Source organism: Amphiura filiformis, chromosome 8 (assembly GCF_039555335.1).
Source record: "Amphiura filiformis chromosome 8, Afil_fr2py, whole genome shotgun sequence".
NCBI classification, from domain to species: domain Eukaryota; kingdom Metazoa; phylum Echinodermata; class Ophiuroidea; order Amphilepidida; family Amphiuridae; genus Amphiura; species Amphiura filiformis.
Window position 1 is genome coordinate 58,051,830 of NC_092635.1, and position 21,351 is coordinate 58,073,180.

A 21,351-nucleotide genomic window follows, 5' to 3' on the forward strand; every position below is an offset into this window, starting at 1 on the left:
TTTTAAAAATATACTTTGGTCAAAATTGAGAAAAAAAGTCAAATTTGAACCTTTTTTTACCCATATTTTAAAAATAAAGAAAAAGTTCAAAAATTTGAGAAAACCGAATCTTCGTCAATACTGTCATTTTTCGGGGGGGGGGGGTTGCCAAATTTTTCATTTCAAAAATACCAAATGACAATTTGAATGACTTAACCTTCACTTTTAAGCAATTTTTAAACAATATTTATTTTTTTTAATGTTAGAGTTAAGTATTACATCAGCCTACCTATGTTTGCAGCTACCGAAATACAACCACCGGAACGTACAACACAAACTTCTACAGATCCGTCGTGCTCCCATCGGGTGTAATTATCAGTGATAAAGTTATACGATGATCCTAAAAAAGATTCACAATTATTGAAATAAATATTTTCATAATCTTAAATTTTAAATACTGATAAAACATTTTAATTTGAATACATTCAATGTGCATGTACGGCCACACCATTTTGGCCATTTACGCGCTCATATTTAATACACATTTGATTACATATTAAGGCGAAGACTAATAAAGATTCAAATACATTTTTTTTTAATGTATGACGCTTATGAATGACGTTCAAATAACAAATATCAATGCACTTGCAGTTGATGGGTTTTTAGTGGGTTTTTTTTTATCACAATGCACTGTTTCTTTCAGCATATGGTACGGTGCGGTTCCGCCCGCGCCATTCATGCAAGAATCATGCAAGATTGACGCTTGCAATGAGTAGAATTATAACACAAATCAGATACCACGATAAGCCAATAAGATTGCCTGGAATATTATAGCTCTCTAGATCTAAGAATTGTCATTTGAACAACGACAAAATCATCTAGTCATTCACTCAATATTAATGTTTTAACCAGTATGCTTCAACTATACTTATAAATACGTATTTATAAATACACACGTGACCCATGGGCGCGACATAGCAAGACCACCAAGTGTGACCAGATTCCCATGCTATTGACCACTATACAAAATTTTGAAAGAATTTGCAGACGGAAATAAATATCGACGGAAACGTTTACAATAATATCACAAAGTAAAACAAAATAGAAAAATGTGTTGCACATTCTGGTGTCGTTTACCGCCTTTACATTCAAAATGTACAGGAAGACACCCGCTGTGCTTCCTGTCTTCAAGCTGATATGCCAGCGTGGAGGTGGTCACGTGCGTATTTATAAATATGTATTTATTAATATAGTCGAAGCAAGCTGTTAACGTTTCATTTTTAAAATACAACATGTTTTATTTGTCACTGACCTGTATACAGTACATGTACTACGGGCCTGATGTTTGAAACATTAATTTTGCAATGTTATTGTAACAAGTAAGCAATCAGAAACAACAAAAAACAAGCAAAGACTCACCTACTGGGTGACCGATATCATCACCATCAATTTTAAACGCCCATCGCCCATTAACGTTTACATTACTTCCCTCGTCTAAGGTGATAACGTCATCACCACTAAAAAATTCTGGGAAATAGTAGCTGTTGCTTCCATCTCCTTTATTAAACCCGACCTATGATTCAGATAATATAGATAACAATGTTTTTATCATCGGAAACTATCGACACAAAGGTTAATCACAGGTTTAATTTATATTTTTAAGTTTCTTAAAATTTGTTATCCGGGCCGTTTTTTGTTACTATTCTTTCAAGTAAATCTAAATCAATGACTTGCCTATTTATAGAATACATGGCTAACGTTTCTGCAACTGGGCAATTATAGAAACTCACTGACGTTACTTACGTGAGCCGGTTTACCACCAAGCCCAGTGGCTGGGTCACCGCCATCTACAGTGCCACTCGACCAATCAATACCATTATATTGAAATATAGCGTACGTTTGTGTGGCAGCTTGATTGCGAGTAATTATAGCTTGGAATGAATTTACCTGAAAAGTATCAACATTATAATAGAACATAAATTAAATCAATCCAAAATATTTTTGTTTCTTGTATTTAAAGGGATCGGAGAGTGATGTTTTTTGTGGGACCTGAGAGCACATCAGATACACCAATTTACATATACCGTATACGAATATGAGGAATAGCCATCTGATATCAAATAATTTTGATTTGATTTTCTATTTGTATTGATATATATAATATAAATATCGATATATATAATATAAATATCATGGCAAAGTTGATGTTTTTGACATTAACAGTCCTCGAACTTTATAAGTCCAATGATATGTAGCAAAGTGTATGTAGCTGGGATGAAAAGCCGACCATCAATTAAAAGTTTTGACATTTCGTATTGAAGATATACATTAAATTTCATAAAGGACCTAACAATTGTAGGTCTTTTTGGGAACTTATGTATATCTTCATACAAAAGGTGAAAATGGTATCACACATTGGTTGGATGGGTTTTGAACTCGACCATTTTTCAAACATCCTTGCTCCTAGACTAGCGATATCGAATTCAATTGGTAATTGAATATATGAATACAAAAACCACCCAAGTCCATACGTTGGCCAAATTGAGTTAAGCATGGGAAATTGTTGCTATACATAGGCCTGTCATATGTATGAAAGAACAACTCAAATTCATCATCTGTGTCTATTGAGCATGTGAGAAATAGCATGTATGAAAGAACCACCCAATTCCGTGATTTGAGTCTTGCAACACATTGATTGAAATCCAGTATGTATAAAAGTCGACTTGTAACACATTCATTGCTGGAGAGTGACTTTTGAAAAAAAAAATGGGTTTAATAAAGGAACGTGTGTGGTTTATATTACATGACAGAATGCTTATCAACAGTATACATACCTGTGTGCTTTATTTTGTATTATCTTACTAGTGGTAATCTCATTCCAACGTTGTTGTCTTTGTATATGATTCAAAAAACCACCCAAGTCCAAAATTTAAAATGAACACTACAAAGTCCCTGAAATGCTAATCTCATACTTTATACAGTTTAATCCACTCATTTGCACGTAAAACTTACCATATTGACCAGGCAAATCTAACTTAAGGAATTAAAATGATACACAGGTTTTTCTCTCAAAATCACTTCCCATGGACTTGGGTGGGTTTTGTATTCATGTATTCAATTGTATACCCCAGGGGGCACTCCCACTTTGCAGATGAAAGTATGTAGGACTGTTAACAAGTTAAGACCCCCCTTTTCAGGATCGTTGCAACCCAATGACCCCGTATTATTTCAACAGCAACAAGCATTTATCACCGATTTTGTTGCTTCTTTTGAAATAACAAAGACATTTGAAGTCATTTAGACGTTTAAAAATTCAATTTTCGAGGCTGACGCTCTCCCAAAGATTCCATTATAAGTAATTTCTAATGCCCTGCTATTTTAGGTCTAAACGGTTCGTCTCTCACCCCATATTAGTCATCACAATTTCCATTGTGTTTTGCCTGGCAGTACGCGAGCGCATCATATTTTGTTCAGGGCTCGTGTTTTTAAAATTCCCGCCACATCACAATAAGACTATTGAACAGTGTAGTGGTTGCAAGGGGTTTACTCAAGCATAAAGATATACCGGTCCCTTGCCTTTGTTGATAAACATTGAGGTCAACTCATCTATAGGAAGCACCCATTGATTTTCCGTGGGTGCATCGAACCACATCGAACCCACTTTACTCGGTATTGATATGCAAATACGACTGGCTGTATCTATTGCTCTAAGCATTCAGGCCAGATTAGCGATATGATTATGAGTTATGCGGGCTATTATAAAATGAGTATGCCAATACGCGGATTTAGGGTTTCTCTACCGGAAGTCAATTTGTGCCGAAATTCCTTCCCACAATGCAATATGCTTATTGCATAACAAAGAATATTGATTAACCTCCGAACTGTATCTATTGTTATGCAAAACGATTATTGCATTATGGGAAGGAATTTCGGCACAATTTGACTTCTGGTAGAGAAACCCTAATCCGCGTATTGTTCACACATGTATGCTATTTGTCTAAATAACCTAAACAGTGTTTGGTGTTGGATGCCTTGGAATTCGCCATGGTGTATATTATTCGAACAACAAGAAACAAACCCCATTATCATGTAAATAGTACCCTGTTTACTTTTAAAAGCAAAATGATAATTTAATATGCCTAGTTCGATTACTACCCAGCAAACACAAAATATATTACAGAAAACGTTAAATATCGGGTTAAAGGGTATGTGATGGTCAAGGGTATAAAAAGTTTTAATAACATTCAAAAAACATTTTGTTCAAAACATGCTGCAAGTTTTAAGTCTTAAGACTTTAGTACACAAAATGTTTGCCAAATGATATTTTACTATAGCATTTCAATTTTTGGTTTAAAATGTTGTTGTATTATTTTTGTCAGTACAACACGTTTAAAAAAAAGAGTTTTCATGATTTTTATATAAACCGACATTGATATGTTATCAAAATGTTTTAACTAAAACCAAAAACACATGCATTATCATGTTTTAAAAACATTTTGGTGTTTGCTGAATAGTATCCATAAGCAAAACGCTTTGGCAGCTGTTTAACGCAACAAAATAGCAATAGCGAAGAATGACGTTGCACGAACTTCTGTTACCCGTCCAAAGCAAACAATTCATACCGCATTATGCCGTAAGACGACACGATCTTGACTAAAACGCCTTTTCGCAAGATGATTTTTGGACGGCATTCTCCACACACAAATGAATAGGCAATCTGCCCGTTCGAATTCGAGTCGGAAAAAAATCGAAATTTATTCATTTCTTCTTGTCTATACTAGGTCAAATTGTAAACCCCAAAATGAATTTTATTACATGTCGGACTCTACTTGTTCTATTTGGATACTTTGATTCGCTTCATAACACGACAAACATAACATTTTTCTGCATTTTGTAATGCCCTTTTTGTCATTCTGGAACGTCAATATTTGCTACCAACCACAACGTGACCGCCTTACGGGAATTCTACGACTGACCAATTCACAATGGATTTCACCCTCTAGAGGACATACTAACTAATTTTCGACTAATGTAGCATGCGGTTGGCGTTCCCGTTTCACGTTTCACCTAACTTTCGCAATCTCTCTATTGTGTACATTTTGCTCTCACCAAATGTCAAAAATCATACTCTTACCCAATGACCACATATTTATTTTAGATTTTTGCGCCCACCGAATGCCCCTTACTGTGAAAGTATCATCCCTATATCCATTTCATATTGAAGTGCCCCCCCCCAGTTGCATGCATACACGGGTGATGTGTGAGGCCTGAATTAGAAAATAGTTCTACGGTGAATTATGGAATCAGTTTTTGACATTGATCAGTCCAGAAAGTTAACATGAGCCAATGGTGTTGAAATGTTGACGGCTCGTAGTAGCTGCCATGCTGGAAAAATGTTTTGGCCACTGTATGGTCTTTACTAGCTTGAAACCCTTTTTCGGCTATAGTCATGGGTGCCATATCGTAATGCTTACCACGTCACATCCAGCCGCCGAATTTCCAAAGGCAACTCGATGCCAAGTGGCGACCAAGACCCAGTCCGCTACAAATCCAGAATCAGATCGCACTTGACAGGCCATGTCATTAATCTTATCAAAGAAGTCCTGGTATTCAGGTGGTGCTGGTTGTGTCACCCTTCGATAACTTACGAGGCCTACTGCATCTGATGTATAGATGTCACTCCAGAATGGTGCAATCAACGGTGCAGTTGTAGTGGGGAAATTGGTTTGAATGTATGGCTTTGTAGCAGTAGGCGAGTTGGTAGAGCTGGGATAAAATGATAGAACGCCGTTTTCACTTATCTGTTTAAATGCAAAACAAAACAAAACACAGTATAATGTGAAAGTTAAATTTTAACTGCCCAAGAAACCATGAACGTTATTTGCACGGATGTACAAACTAAATGCAAAACTAAGGCATGACACGAAACATTACCAAGATAATATACACGTTCTAACAACTTTGGAGACATCTAATTCTTGTAAAAATAATATTTTTAGTCTATTTAAATGCAACCAATATCAGCTGATTAACGCAACTAACTGTCTAACTTACGTATAATTTATAGCCTCCATAATTCTGCCCGTAGAACATAAATGTACCAGGTAGCGTAATCGACTCCTCGTCATCAGTTACTGCCCTAGAAAGAGCTAAGGTCCCAATCACGTCGGTACCAAATGGACAAAACGGCTCTGGAACTACGTTCATTAATATTAAGAAAATATTAAGATATTATTATAGATGTAGAGTACGACCGGGTAACGGTATCAGTCCAATGTTTAAGCCCGGTTCCGGCACTCCGTGTATCCGCAGGTACTCATGCTCATCGTTGAGATTTGAAAACACCCCCTTTTGCGTCTTATTTCACGAAGTGTTTAGAATAAAAACACTCCTATTTTTATCAACGGCAACGGCAACGCGCAGGATAAGCGAAATGTACGGCACCCGCGGATGTGTAGTATAATTGATGCGATGTGACGTAATGTGCACCGAAAGGAATAAATAACTATACATGTGATTCGTAAATGAAGAGCACCTTTTTTTAAATTTTCCTTCCCTCTTGGCTGCCAATATTTGGCTTGATCCACCCCTTTCAAAGCCAGCCAAAAAAAAATGCCCCCCCTCTTTACCTCCCCCATGGCTCATATTAAAAATGCACAGTCCCTTAGAAGTGGTACTTTTGGATTTTTTTGGATACACTGGTCCGGGATTCTGGTATAATTAACATACATCATAATTTATGTTAAATCCACTTAAACTATAAGTAAACGTAATTTTGATCATAAGTCTACCTGGTTTCTGTTTGCAGATATACCCTTCTCGGGCTGTACAGAACTCATGGTTCCACTGACCATTAATAGCTCCATTTAAGAAAAGTACGCAGTCTTGATTGCTGGCACTTGGGGTTGTCGCGGCCTCCCAGTTGGTGTAAGCAAACTGAAATATATTAGAGATTGCAATTAATGTTAATATACTCGTGCTTACTGCGCCGTTAAAGGTGCAACCCCCTCTCTCAAATTTTTAAGCACTATAATTATTGAAGACCGAATTAAAAGACTAGTTTGCGTTTGACGTCCTGTCACCCTGACCAAAAATGCAGTGCTGCGCAGGTTAGCAACCAATCACACCGCGCCGTTGCCCTTTGACGTCAGACGCAAACTACTTTTTTTGAAGACCTGAGCGCAAGAAGACCGTAAGTCCACTTGGCCCCTCAACATTATAAAACTTTAATGTATACATGTTGAGGGGCCAAGTGGACTTCTTGCGCTCAAGTCTTCAATAATTATTATAAGCCAACAAATGACTTGGCATAATTGTGGGTCCATCTTTTTCGCTCATTTTTAATAGTGACAAAAATGTTCCAACCACCTTTACCATGTTTACTCCGGGCGGACTAACAAACTACGAGGATGGTTAGCATGGTTGGCGAAAGCTACATGATTTGTGCGCTCGTATTTTGGTATTTATGACCATTTTCTGACAGATATGAAACCTATTGCTTTAAAATAGTCATTGTCAGCAATACTTCCGTTGGAGGACGCATGTTTGTAGGACATTTTTTGACGAAAATTCATTCTTGACCAATGTTTGATATAAAATTGGATAGATTAGCGAGACCAATATATATTGGGCGTAAAGCTTCCAATTACATCATTATTATGTGTTGGAGCCAATATTTTCACACACTTGGATCCGTCAAAACATAATAATATTGCGAGTATTGAAATCACAATATGGTGTCATTGCGGCATCAAATTGAGAATGCTTACCCCAATTCATATGCAAAGAACTTTTTACAAAATTATTAACTTTACAATACAGGCAGTACAAGCTTAAGTTGTAGACAACGTACTTGTGTGCTCGCTCACTTACCTGTGATCCGTCTTCCCACCTCCAGGATCCTTCTGTTGCTCTGTCAGTTAATCCAATCCAAAATAATTTATTAATGGATGATGTTAGACCTATGGATATAATACAAAAATGCATTGAGCAAAAACTGTGCTTCGATTTTGTATAGTACCACGTTTGCACCAGGGAACAACCGACCATAATCCTAACCCTAACCATTATATCTTAATCCTAATCCCAATTCTACTCCTAAATATTCTTTGAAAATCATAAAAACAAAAACAGATGTACTGTGGCATTCCATTATTATCTCGTTATTTGTCGCATAAATGCAAAATGTTACAGTGTAGAGGCCATCCCCATGAAATTTCCGCGTCGTTGGACAGATGTTGCAAATGGACATCATATATCGAAATGTTCAGAAGAGTCTTGAGAAACCTTTGCAATGTTGTCAAATTTGTAACCCGCGAGTTCTATTCCGTTTCCAAGGCAACGGTCACGCTATTTAAGGATTTTTGTCATTTTAAAAGCAAAATGGAGTCGAAACTTCATATTTGGTGTGCAGAACGCATGCCAAATGGATATTTATCATATTTAATCCAAACATCTGTTCTACGAAACCGTTATATAGATCACTTTCGGCTGCATGGTCCCCATACTGTTAGACAATTTTAGTCGAGTTTTGATTCCCCGGATAAAATACTGGTGTCGTCACTGTAGATGTACACACCTACCGTTGAGGAAGTCTTGCTCATCTTGGCTTAGAATGCTGGTTAGGAATCCGCCATCTGCTACGCATTTGTCACGTGCTTCATCATACTGTAACTCCGCATTACCATCAATATAATAGCAATATTGATTTGCTGGATTGAAGTGCCAGCCAGATGGACAGTCGCCAACATCAGCTATAAAACAAGTAGAACAGAATAAGCTTCAGAATCTGGTATTCAAAATGTACTTTTTCAATGTTCAAAAGTGATTCGCAAGGCAAATCCGTAATGAAATATTTAACATTCGAAGATGCAAATTCTCCAAGAAACGGACAGTTAACCTACTGCCGTAGTGGTGTTGTAGAGACTGGAATCAGTTGGACCTTTTTCATTACCCAAATGGCTAGAGCAAATATTGTAGCATCTAAATAGAATTGTCAAGACGCAAGTGATACGAAATAAACACCTCTAATAAAGAAAGTTCGCAGTTATGTAGCCCGCCCTACACCAGAACCTCATCTTGTTATGACAATTTGATTGCAACGGTCGTGTGCAGAATCTTGTTAGCTCCAATTTGATACCAACTTTGCTACCAAAGACTCTAAATTGACAAAGATTGATACCAGTATATTTTATTTCAAAAGTTGCAAATCAAAACGATGCACGCGGTCGAAATTGCTAATCGTGGTCAAGCTTGTATGTCCGCGAAGGGCCCCTTGCGCCAGCTTGGCTTAGATTGTGGATGGGGTTAGTGCGAGTCGTATAAATCTGTTTGATTCATTTAAGGAAAGGGGTATGAACGTTTGGACAGTATTTATTGTGGGACATTAGAGCACATCAGACATATTGAATTACGAATTACATTCTGAATACGAAGAATGTCCTTCTGATATCAAAAAATTTTGATTTTTTTTTAAATTCGCAATTTAATACACATTTTATGGCAAATCATTAAAATTGATATTTTGATATTTAACAGTACTCGAAGTAAACTTTATAAATCTGATGATTTATACTTAAAGTGTATGTAGGTGGGATGAAAAGCCGACGATCAATTGAAAATTTTGACCTTTCGTATTGAATATATGGATTTTTTTCCAAAAACACCAAAAAAATAGGTCTTTTGGGGAAAAAATCCATATCTTCAATATGAAATATCAAAATGTTCAATTGACCGTCGGCTTTTGCTCCCAGCTACATACACTTTAAGAATATATCATTAGATTTATATAATTTACTTCGAGGACTGTTATATATCAAAAATTGAAAAATATCAAATTTTTATAATTTGTCATAAAATTTGTATTATATTGTGATTTTCAAAAATGAAAATTATTTGATATCAGAAAGACATGCTTCGTATTCAGAATGCAATTCGATAGGTCTGAGGTGCTCTCATGTCCCACAAAAAATACTGTCGAAACGCAATAAACGCTCATTTTGGATCCCTTAATAGTAAGCATGGTAAAAATATTATATTTCTCCCTTGACATGCGAGATCATTCGTTTTATGTTGTTTATGTCTTTTATTTTTGTTATTGTTGTTGTTGTTGTGTTTGCTGTTGTTGTTTTTGTTTAGCTTGTAATAGCTTCTATCAATCATTAAACCCATATTTTTGTTTGCATGTGACAAGGAAAATGAGTTAATCATTTTCATTTCTCTGGGAAATATATTTTGTGTCCTTTTAGCCTGTAGCTGTATGAGTGTGAACAAATTGTGAATAAGAGCAGCAAAATAAAACCAATCCCTAGATAGTGTTGCAAGTGTGACATCTGTTTCGTCACGAAATTATTTGAATGAAACAGGGTGTACGTATTGCAAACTTGAGAATATATTTGAGTCTATTCTGATTATTGGGGATATATACCACCAAAAATTTATTTCCAGTACAACAATATCGCACTCAAGATTTATTAAAGAAAACTTGTCGTGTAAGTCTAGACATAAAACTATCCTGATTCCAGAAAAATATAACACTATTTTTTTTTATTTCTTTATTATTTAATCTTTAATTAATCGAGTCCTCCAACACACAGAGATAACATAACCTGATAACAATTTGATCCCTGTGCTCAGGCATTTCATTTTTTTCTCTGTCGCCCAGGCCATGCATACACTACAATTTTGCGTAAGGGTATTTGTAAAACTTGTCATTCTTAATATCTCCATACTCGGTTGCACAAATTATTTAGCGTTGTTAACCGTAAAGAGCAAACAGTCTATTATCTGGTGGCATTTATTGTTGGGATATACTTCACGTGTCAGTGAACTAGCATAAATGGGCTGCTCTAGTTAACATACATACACCCCGTGTAGTAGACATGACCTTAATCTCCCACACAGGGGGTGAAGATTTCAAATGGAGTCACCCATTCAGACTCCCTGTGTGCAAGAATAAGGTCATGTCTTTTATAGTGGATTGCAAATCGAACTGCCCAGTGGTAGGCGTCGGTCATTTAGCAGACATTTTTTAGTTTGTGAACTTAAGGGATCTGAAATGAGCGTTCCGGCAGTATTTTTTATGGGACATGAGAGCACATCAGACATATCGAATTGCATTCTGAATACGAAGAATGTCTTTCTGATATCAAATAATTTTCATTTTTGAAATTCACGATACAAATCAAATTTTATGACAAATTATTAAAATTTGATATTTTTCACATTTTGATATTTAACAGTCCTCGAAGTAAATTTTATAAATCTAATGATATATTCTTAAAGTGTATGTAGCTGGGAGGAAAAGCCGACGATCAATTGAAAATTTTGACCATTCATATTGAAGATATGGATTTTTTCCCAAAAAGACAATTTTTTTTTTTGGTGTTTTGGGGAAAAATCCATATCTGCAATACGAAAAGGTCAAAATTTTCAATTGATCGTCGGCTTTTCATCCCACCTACATACACTTTAAGTATAAATCATCAGATTTATAAAGTTTACTTCGAGTACTGTTAAATATCAAAAATATCAATTTTTAATCATTTGCCATAAAATGTGTATTACATTGCGAATTTCAAAAATCAAAATTATTTGATATCAGAAGGACATTCTGCGTATTCAGAATGTAATTTGATATGTCTGATGTGCTCTAATGTCCCACAATAAATACTGTCCAAACGTTCATACCCCATCCCTTAAGCCGAAATAACAAGGTAAAATGATAGAAATAAATGATAAAATCCCACTGGCTCCTTTGGCTGTATAACATGGAGTTCTATAAGGTATTATGTCATTTCATTGTATCTTGTTGTTTTTACTATGGAAATAAAGATTCATTCATAACATTAATTTACGCATTATGGCAAAATATGTAAATCCCATAGTTTGCGTCCTGTTTTGTCCTTCTTTTTAAGGATAGAAATAATTGTACCAGTGCGCACTGAAAATGAGGTTGCATGTACAGTATCATGTACAGACAGATTCTACGATAAAATCAGTAAATAAACCTACTTAAACTTACTTGTTACAGCTATCGATATATCCACATAAACTCCTAGGAGAACCACAAAAGCTAGAATTGCTTTCATGGTTGTTCCAAAAATGATCATATTCCATCCACGAATATCATGTTTGTCCAGTTAAATTGGCGTTCACACTGAACTTGAACCTAGACTGGAATATGCTGACTATTTATGTGTGACTACTGAAGCTGAACACCGATGAAAGGCCGGGTCAGGATAGTTTCATACATGAATAATTTTTTTTAAATAAAATTATTATCAAAAAAAGAGGTCGAGGTGTGGGTGTGTGTGGAATTAGTAAACACAAACACCAAGGCAAACGAGAAGATATACCCGAAAATATATATCAATAACAGTGGCACCCACCAACAGTGGACGTCCACGATTCCTTCATCACTCGAGGTTATACAAACAACGTAAAAGTGCATATAAAACCATATCTCGTTTACCAATAGGATCAGGTCTCGATTAGATTAAACCTGTAAGGGTGTCCACGGAGTGGGCCTAAATTAGTTTCAGGCGTACAAGGTCCTCAGTTAGATATGTCCAATTGTCATCGTTTGCCGGTCACGTGTTGGTGTGGGGGTGTACATTACTGCAGAGACCATACAAAACCCAAAAATTTATCATTTTTTCGGAACCAAATACTTCTTCCGAGGACCCTTAGCCTTAGAAAGATAATATACGATCTTTTAAAATGAGGTGTATTTTTTTCAAACCTTGGCTTGGCATATTTGTAATGTTTAATCATGTCCCAACTTACACCTAATTGGAATCAACCAAATCCCCCATAGGACATCACACTTAAGCAACTAAGCTGGTGAGTCTTCTTTCATTATTTTTGCCTAGTTAGTTTGGTTTATTATTTTATAATGACCCGAAACCTTTTCCAACAGTTAACAGTATTTTATAAATATTTGGCAAAGAATAAAAATTTTACCAAAATGATACATTAAGGCTTTCATATATCACAGCCCTACCAAACGGACGGAAGCTTAATTTAATTCAGCTGTTCATGATACTTGCTCTGTTTTTGAACCATCATATCTTAACTTGTTTGAGGATAAGAAGCAGGAAGAAGAAAAGATCAATAATTTCGATCACATGAATTAAACAATGTGTTCCGTCATTTTATTAACAATCTCCGGTGTTTGTCACAAATGCAGCACCTAAGCCCAAAGACCTTGATTTTTTGCATGGTATGCGAGTTAATTAAAGTACAATACAATGGTGTAAAAATAATTTAAAAAAATTAATAATAGGGGGTCCTCCTCAGAAAATGTTACACTATTGTATCTCAATTTCGCAATTACAACACGTAGCCTTGGCATTATTTATAATTGAAGACCGAATTAAAAGACTAATTTGGGTATGACATCCTATCAACCGGACCAAAAATGCTGTGCAGCGCAGATCAGCAACCAATCACGTCGCGCCTTTGCCCTGGCGTCAGACGCAAACTACCGCAGTCTTTTTAATTCGGTCTTCAATAATAGTATCATAATTATACATTACACAGCACCATTAAACCATCTTAAAATATGATGTGGTGACCGTCTTAAACTTGGCAGCCATCTTTGAAAGGATTTTTAAAACATGTGAAAATAATAAGGACCCCTCACCAAAAGATACACATTATTTTTGTTACTTGACCTATTCAGACATGCACAGCATTATATCCCATCTTACAATCGTTGTCATGAGAGGAAATTTAAGAAAAGCATCTTTTCAGAGAGATCAAATTATCGTATAGATTGAATCTGGGATTTATCATATGCCCCCCCAGGTCCCCAACCATGAAATAATACAAATCCTCAAAAACATCACCACCAGCTCCGCGCAAAAATAAATGTAATACGATCGGAGAGCTAATACACGCATTGTTGGCGCTGGAATGAAATCGCAATTTTCTTCGTTATACCTCATTTGTCTGGCTCGCAATTAAAAATAGACAATGTGATCAGTGAAAACTAATATTTAAATAGGAATCTATCCTTTATGCAAATCACACATTTAAGTAACACCTAAGATAAAAGAAAGACATGCTTTATAATTTCATGATGCGTACTTGCATTCTCGCATGTTAGACATTTAGTATGGATATAAATATTTATGTCATAATAATACGGCAACGTACTTTTGACCAACCTGGTCATCATACTTTGTCATGAGCACAAGCAATAATTGTTATCTCCACTTCTTGACTATGCCGTCATAACGTCCATCTCGTATGACGCGCGATTTTCAAATCACTACTATGCTTGCGGACATGTGGGCAGAAACTGTGACATCTCTAATAATAAATCAAGCTGGCAAATTTTACCACTCACTTTATTTATTCAAAACTACAATTTTTGCTACTATTTCTACTTCATTTGCTGCTACTAAGGCAAAAAAAATATTATTATGAGTAAATATTTATTCATTTTATGCAGAAAAAAAAATATCATTGCAAAACAAAGTAAAAAATAAATGTGTCACTTCAGGAATACCCCAGCAAACATCAAACGTTTTAAATTTCTGGTTATATAATGGGTTAACACGTTTTAATAACATTCCAAAAAACATTTTTGAAAACTCTTGCAGGACAATTAAAACATTTTGTAAAACTATTTGCCAAAAATGTTTTACAATAACATTTTACAACATTTATAAAGTGTTGTTGTAACGGGATTTTTCATAGAAAACGTTTTTAAATGTTTCATGGCTTTTATATAACCTGACATTTAAATGTTATTAAAACGTTTTGGTTTAAACCAAAACGCGTTTATAACACGCACACGTTTATAACGTTTTAAAGGGTTTTTTCTGTTTGCTTTGCAGGAATTGCCAATTCGCAACAGAGTATCTAAAAGAATGGGTTATCTAATGGGTTGTTTATTGTTGTTCGGTTGTTTGTTGGTTAATATGGTAAAATGTATTACAAAAATAGAACTATTAAATAAATTGCATATTACATAGTACTGAATGATTATAAAATATGAATTACCACAGCTTACCCTCGTGTGAAAAAATGTTTAAATTCGACACTCATATTATTATAGACCATTAACCGTAATCAAGATATTATGTACAAATAAAATTTCTTAAAGAGTTACGACCTACATCGTTCCTATTTGTGATGCGATCAAGCAAAATCAGTCGGAACTCGGAAATATTAATTGTGAGATATAGCCAAAGAAAGGAAATATTTTCTTTTGTTGCCTGTTGTTTTGGAAACTCTTCATTTGCTCATATCTTTGGAACTGGTTGTTCAATTTCAATGGGGTTTTCTGCAAAATCCAGCTTAAATGCTTTTTACTACCCTACAAGAAACTGAAAATTTAATATTTTCAAGTTCCGACTGATTTTGCTTGATCGCATCACATTTAATGCATGAGTTTTTGATGAATGATCTATTTTACATACATACATACATACATAACATTTTACTCAAGTTAGACTATCTTTTGAATAAAGTGCTCAATCCCAAAAGGGAGAGCGTATAAAAATTCAAAGAACAGACCTTCCAGAATAGGTAGTCGTTACTCTGAGTTTCATGCCTAAAAGGCAATCGTCAGACGACACGATGAAATGCTTTGGGTGGACTACCATCACTTGGGGATGTGAAAGAATATACATTCCATGGTGTCAACACAGCCAAAGTCTATTCAGAGTCAGTCTGTCTATTGGAGATAGTCAGAAAGTGCTCAACTGCAAAACAGGAGCGTATTAACAACATTTTACTCATACATACATACAGACAGACAGACACCCCAGTTCGGCACACAACCTACACACCCACCCACCCACCTACCTAACTTGATTGCCATCAAAAATTTGCAGATTAAGTAAAATTTCTGTGGGTCAAAATATTTGTAAAGATACCAATAATCAGGATGATTATAATATTTATGATTCCTCTGGATGTCTTGGTTCGGATGACCCTCATAAATTGTCCTTACATTTTGTAAAACTACAATACCAGTTACTTAGGCACAACATTTTTTTGTTTGGTCCTATAGCGCTATCGATGCCCGAAGAGAGGTACCGATGACACTTTTTATCGTGCCCTGAATATTTGTACAGTGCATTTGTTTTTTATTTAAATAAAAAACAATAACGCTATGCAACTCTTAGTTGTTATGCTTGATACAATTTATTATATCTCCAGGGAGCGATGTTAAGTGTCATCGGTACCTAACCGGGCACCGGTAGTTCTATAGGACCAAATTTAACGTGGTGCCTTAAGTTACTAGAAAATAGAATGGGGGCAAAGGTGACTGCCAATATTTCAGTATTGTGTCCTTTAGTATCCTTCGTATGCTGAAAGAAAATGAAAAACAAAACCATAAAATAAAATAAAATAAAATAAAATAAAGAAATTACAGTTAAATGAAATTAATGAATGGATAAAATATAAGTCAAAGTGAATAAACAAAATGGAGTCACAGAGATTTTTCAGATGCGAATAATAAAATTACATTTACAAATACAATAATTGAATTAAATGAGCAGCAAAGACACGTTTTACAGAAAAGGTTTAAATGTCGGGCTATATAAAGGGTATAAAAACGTTTTAATAATATTCATAAAACATTTTGAAAACGTTATGCAAAATATTCTAACAGAATCTTCGTTAACTGTTGCCAAAGTATTTTGCAAAAATGTTTGCCCAAAATAAGTTACAAATAACGTTTTAAAGATGTATTCATAATCTTTATGTACTACCCGACATTTGAATGTTATTAAAACATTTTGAATAAACATTTTAAGAACATTTTTGTGTTTGCTGGGTAATCATATTGATAATTTGCGTGATATACATGTACATTTCGGGATTAAATCATGTTTCACCGTTATTCATCACCGCTTAACAACGATGCGTCTACGTCGTCTACGTGGTTTACTTCGAGAGCGAAGTTAAATGATGATGAACAACGGTGAAATATAATTGAATCCCTAAGTTTCAGCAACGAAAACAAGCTCAAGATTGTCTAATTTACATGATTATTTCATGAAGAATGTAAGTTAGTCATTGTCGCACAACCTTACAAGAAGATCGGTGATTTCTCTGTTGATATCAGCAATAAAACTACGGAATAAAACAGCAATGTTTAGCCGTTACCTCCAAAGGATGTCTGTAAAAGATGTAATACATCGAAACGGGTCAAAAGAAAAACTGGAATGGGTCCAAAATTGATGGAAACGGGTTTAAGTTATTCAACAACCAACAATTATAACACCAAAGCAGTCAAAGAGGATTACGCAAATAATTAATTGGGTAATTAAACGCCCGTAACCTTTAGTGATGGCCAATATCCGCAATACTCGTATAATTACCCAATTTATTATTTGCGTAATCCTCTTTTACTTACTGCTTTTGGTGCTATAATTGTTGTTTGTTGAATAACTTTTAAGTTTAAAAACCCGTTAACATCAATTTTGGACCCATTTCTGTTTTTCTTTTGACCAGTTTCGATGCATTACATCTTTTACAGAAACCCATTCCAGGCATGGCGAATTTTTACGCTCACGAGTAACGTGTTAAAGCTCCCGATTAATTAGGAATTAACAATGTTAATGTGTATAGGAAGAGTTGTTGAAATAAGTATGTATATAGTCATTTACCTCTGTTGCTATATTTTATTGGTGGATGTCGATGGCGATGACGATGTCCGTAGTCATCATGTCCAACGCCAGGGGGGTGCTTTATGACTCGTCTTTGGGCATTTCTTGCCACAAACCAGAAGCAGCAGACGACCAGTACAACGATACCAATAAGTACAATGACCCCTGCAAGACCACCCACGATGCCGATGATGGTTGCAGTAGTATAAGTACCTGTATCAGCAAAAGGCAGGGGGTTATGGTTCAATACCACTATTCTATAATGCAGCTTTCAATTGAAAAATTCCCGGAAAAATTGGTAATTGTTGTTGTTTTCTAATGTTTATTGTTTTAATATGCGCCGTGAATACCTGAAATGGCGCGTTATAAAAGCCTGTGTATTATCATTATTATTGTTATTATTAATTTCAAGAACGATTTTCTCATACATGGAACTCTCACAGCGGAAAGACATTATTATCAATTAAGAGTAGAAAGATGAATCTCCAAATGAACAAAATTTCAACATATGAAGTAGTTGAGAGAATACAATAGACTATTTACTCTAAAATAACAAACCTTCTGCAGGCTTTGGTCCACGTATATCGTCGTCAATGATGACCACCTGCGCAACGCTGGGATCACCAAGAGATCCATTGACAGGAAGTAGCAAAGACAGTTCAAACGCTTCATCTGCTTCTCTATTTGCATCATTGCGTATGCGAACATCAACATAAAGATATGCAAGTCCCGCAGGAAAATTTAAGGTTTGATAGATTTCCTCAAAATCGTCTACTTCTGCTCCATTGGCGAGGAAGGCACTCTGAATACCTAATATTGTCGTTAATTAGACAAAATACGTAGTTACAAATGGTCAATTTTGGCACATTCTGTTTGAGACCCCACTACATTCACAAGACGTGTACTCAGCCGTGAAAAGGGGATTGTTTCAAATAATTATGGCGTCATTGTAAAGAAAAATAACGTAGCTATCCATTGATATGCAAGACGATATGAACATGTCACAAATAATCTAAAATATAGATGCTTGAAAAAACTTTCCAAACTTTTGTTGAGGAATTTATAATAGCAATAGTAGTGAATGAAATTAAATTCATCTCTATCGTATTATCAGTGTATCTTTGACGTAACTCATTTTTATCAATATAAAAATATCAAATCTTTCAAAGAAATTGTTAATTTCAACTTACGAACTGAAGCTGGACGTTGAGTATACCCAGATCTAACTACCGAGATCGGGTTAGTTAGAGCGTCTTCATAAATCTCGTATTCAACATTGCCAAGCGCAAACAGTGCTGTAAAATATGCCAAAATCACAATAAATACTACAACTTAATGCTCTGCTTGCTGGCCATAGGCTTTAACAGAAATAGTTTTGAGTTATTCTCTCAAAATATCAAGAGCTATCTTAAAAACCACTGAACCAAATACAATACAAGGCTTGTTTGTAGTCATTTTACTGCATATGTACTGATTCTACAATATGGTCATGAAACTTCTGATATTTTTTTAATTGCAAAATTGAAACTTCTCGTCTGCAGTCGACACTCGCGTGGTGAGAGGTGAGTTATATCTTTCCATTTTCTACACATATATTAAAAATATTCAGATTATAAGACAGGATAAGAACATACATTGCAAATATACAGATTACAAGACGGGATAAGAACATACACTGAAAATATACAGATTGCAAGACGGGATAAGAACATACACTGATAGAGATTGCACGACGGGATAAAAACATACACTGATGATATATAGATTACAAGACGGGGTAAGAACACACACTGAAAATAACACAGATCACAAGACGGGATAAGAAGTTAGAACACACAATGAAAATATAGAGATTGCAAGACGGAATAAAAAAAAAACACTGATCATATACAAATTACAAGGCAGTATAAGAATAAATACTGTTTAAAGACAATTTTAGATAACACTGCAGTCATTACACTAAATCTAATAATATCAATGAAGAAATCACCAACCATTGTCGAGTTGTTTTTAATCCGTTTTGAAGATATTGTTTGAATACGAAACAAGCTAAACCTTACCCGAACGTCAGGAAATTGAATTCACTTATCATGTATTTATAGTGGATCTGTTTACTTGTGCCTATGCATGTGTCCATACGATGACATAGTGTGCACCCTTATGATTGGAACCAGAATTTACATGACAAACCAGATGTTGACTAAACTGATTTAGAGGACGTGATATGCAAATGAGACAGTTGAAATTATGCTCCATAGCTTTTACAGCGAGATTCGGAGGCTTGCTTTTTGTTGTTTCCCTATTTCACGTGCTTAAGGACATTTCTTTACAGATAAATGAGCATAAAATGAGTCTTCCGCACGACTATATGGTGCGGACAAAATATCATATTAGTCTACTCAAAAAATGTAATGAATTTTTCCATACTTACAATCATCATCAATGATATATACTTCAGTGTGAGGTACATTGCCCAAGACTCCTCGTTCAGGTTCAGACAGTTTCAAACGGAAAGCTTCCCGTGGTTCATATATAGAATCATCTGTAATTGGGATCTCCAAAGTGTAGCTTCTCATCCCGGGAAGGAATTCGATACGCCTGGAAGACACCTCTTCGTAGTCAGAATCGGTAGCTCTGTTATATGTAGATGGTTCTGATGAAACAGCTTTGGGGAAATGCGGAACAGTAGTTATACATTCTTTAAATGAAAAGCTTTGAAACTAATCGTTTTCGTTTGCAGCTAATGTATTGTAACGGTTAATCAGTCACTTTCTCAACTTCTTCAACTATTTATTTTTTTATCTCGGCTAAGAAAAATGTGTTTGTAAATCAATCCATTTTTTACTAATATGGCAAACACCGACATCTATGCACGATTTGATATTCAGACGATAAATCTTTGGATACCGGGGTAGAAAATGATGAATATCTCCCGTAATTTTTTTATTCTAAAGAAGCCATATTTTTTCCTTGCACTTGAACATATGTGTTGAAAGGATATGATAGTCGTTAGCTTGCGTATTGAGAAAGAAGCGTGCGTATAGAGCTCAAAAACTGACAAAAATTCTGATTTTATATGTAGGCGTAGGCTAGCTGCACTCACTCGTGGAAGCAGTCTAAAAGCAGATGACCTCATGGCGTATACATGCTCACTCACACACAGAGAGGTCAATTACCAGGCTATTGTCAGTAGCCTTAGTCGGATGTCCCTCGGCTCATTATGCGTCTCAAAACTATTAAACAGGTCGGAACAAAATGGCCATGCGTGGCTGTGGATTCAATGATGATGATGATGATGATAATAATAATAATAATATACTTACTGATGGCGGAAGTATGTAAAAGGTAGTTTCCTCTTACAATTTCAACTCTGACCACTCTACCCGATTCTACAACTTCAACACTCGCATCCTTGAAATTAAAGATTGACATTGGTAACGCTGAAAACAAATCATTGAAAATTGTAAGCTTTATGTACGTCTCAGAACTGAACTAGCATACCGTAGAAATTCGTTGATAAGCATATTAACGAGGTGCTCTAACAAGAACGAATTTTCAGTAAAGTTTGTTTAACTTCAATTTTATTCTTAAAATTTACAAATATCTGTAACACAAATATTTATAAAAGAAAAAACAAAAAAAAGTTTAAAAAACTACCGTAAAAATTCTTTCTTGTCCCTGCAACTCGGTAATAGGCACATATGCTTATTGACTAATTTGGACAGTTTTAAGCTTGTAT

At 35.3% G+C, this 21,351-nt stretch overlaps 2 protein-coding genes across 4 annotated transcripts in view; both read right to left on the reverse strand.

Moving 5' to 3' along the window:
* The window catches only part of LOC140158402 (uncharacterized), a 27,540-nt gene extending 14,907 nt beyond the window's left edge, over window positions 1-12,633 (reverse strand). Inside the window, exons 1-9 of the mRNA XM_072181493.1 lie at window positions 12,002-12,633; window positions 8,562-8,732; window positions 7,852-7,940; window positions 6,771-6,915; window positions 6,034-6,176; window positions 5,454-5,780; window positions 1,783-1,926; window positions 1,399-1,552; window positions 269-379 (exon numbers count right to left, since the gene is read on the reverse strand). Of these exons, the coding sequence (XP_072037594.1) occupies window positions 269-379; window positions 1,399-1,552; window positions 1,783-1,926; window positions 5,454-5,780; window positions 6,034-6,176; window positions 6,771-6,915; window positions 7,852-7,940; window positions 8,562-8,732; window positions 12,002-12,089 (1,372 nt within the window). The 5' untranslated portion in view covers window positions 12,090-12,633. The remainder of the gene's footprint in view (window positions 1-268; window positions 380-1,398; window positions 1,553-1,782; window positions 1,927-5,453; window positions 5,781-6,033; window positions 6,177-6,770; window positions 6,916-7,851; window positions 7,941-8,561; window positions 8,733-12,001) is intronic.
* Window positions 1-21,351, reverse strand: part of LOC140159280 (uncharacterized) — a 70,085-nt gene that overhangs the window by 17,853 nt on the left and 30,881 nt on the right. The window contains exons 21-26 of one of the 3 annotated variants that reach the window (XM_072182695.1): window positions 20,936-21,052; window positions 20,044-20,277; window positions 18,803-18,907; window positions 18,171-18,422; window positions 17,613-17,825; window positions 13,108-16,307 (exon numbers count right to left, since the gene is read on the reverse strand). In XM_072182695.1, coding sequence (XP_072038796.1) covers window positions 16,291-16,307; window positions 17,613-17,825; window positions 18,171-18,422; window positions 18,803-18,907; window positions 20,044-20,277; window positions 20,936-21,052 — 938 coding nt within the window. In that variant the 3' untranslated portion in view covers window positions 13,108-16,290. Of the gene's footprint in view, window positions 1-13,107; window positions 16,308-17,612; window positions 17,826-18,170; window positions 18,423-18,802; window positions 18,908-20,043; window positions 20,278-20,935; window positions 21,053-21,351 lie in introns of those variants that run through there. The other 2 variants (XM_072182696.1, XM_072182697.1) reach the window with 2 other exon arrangements.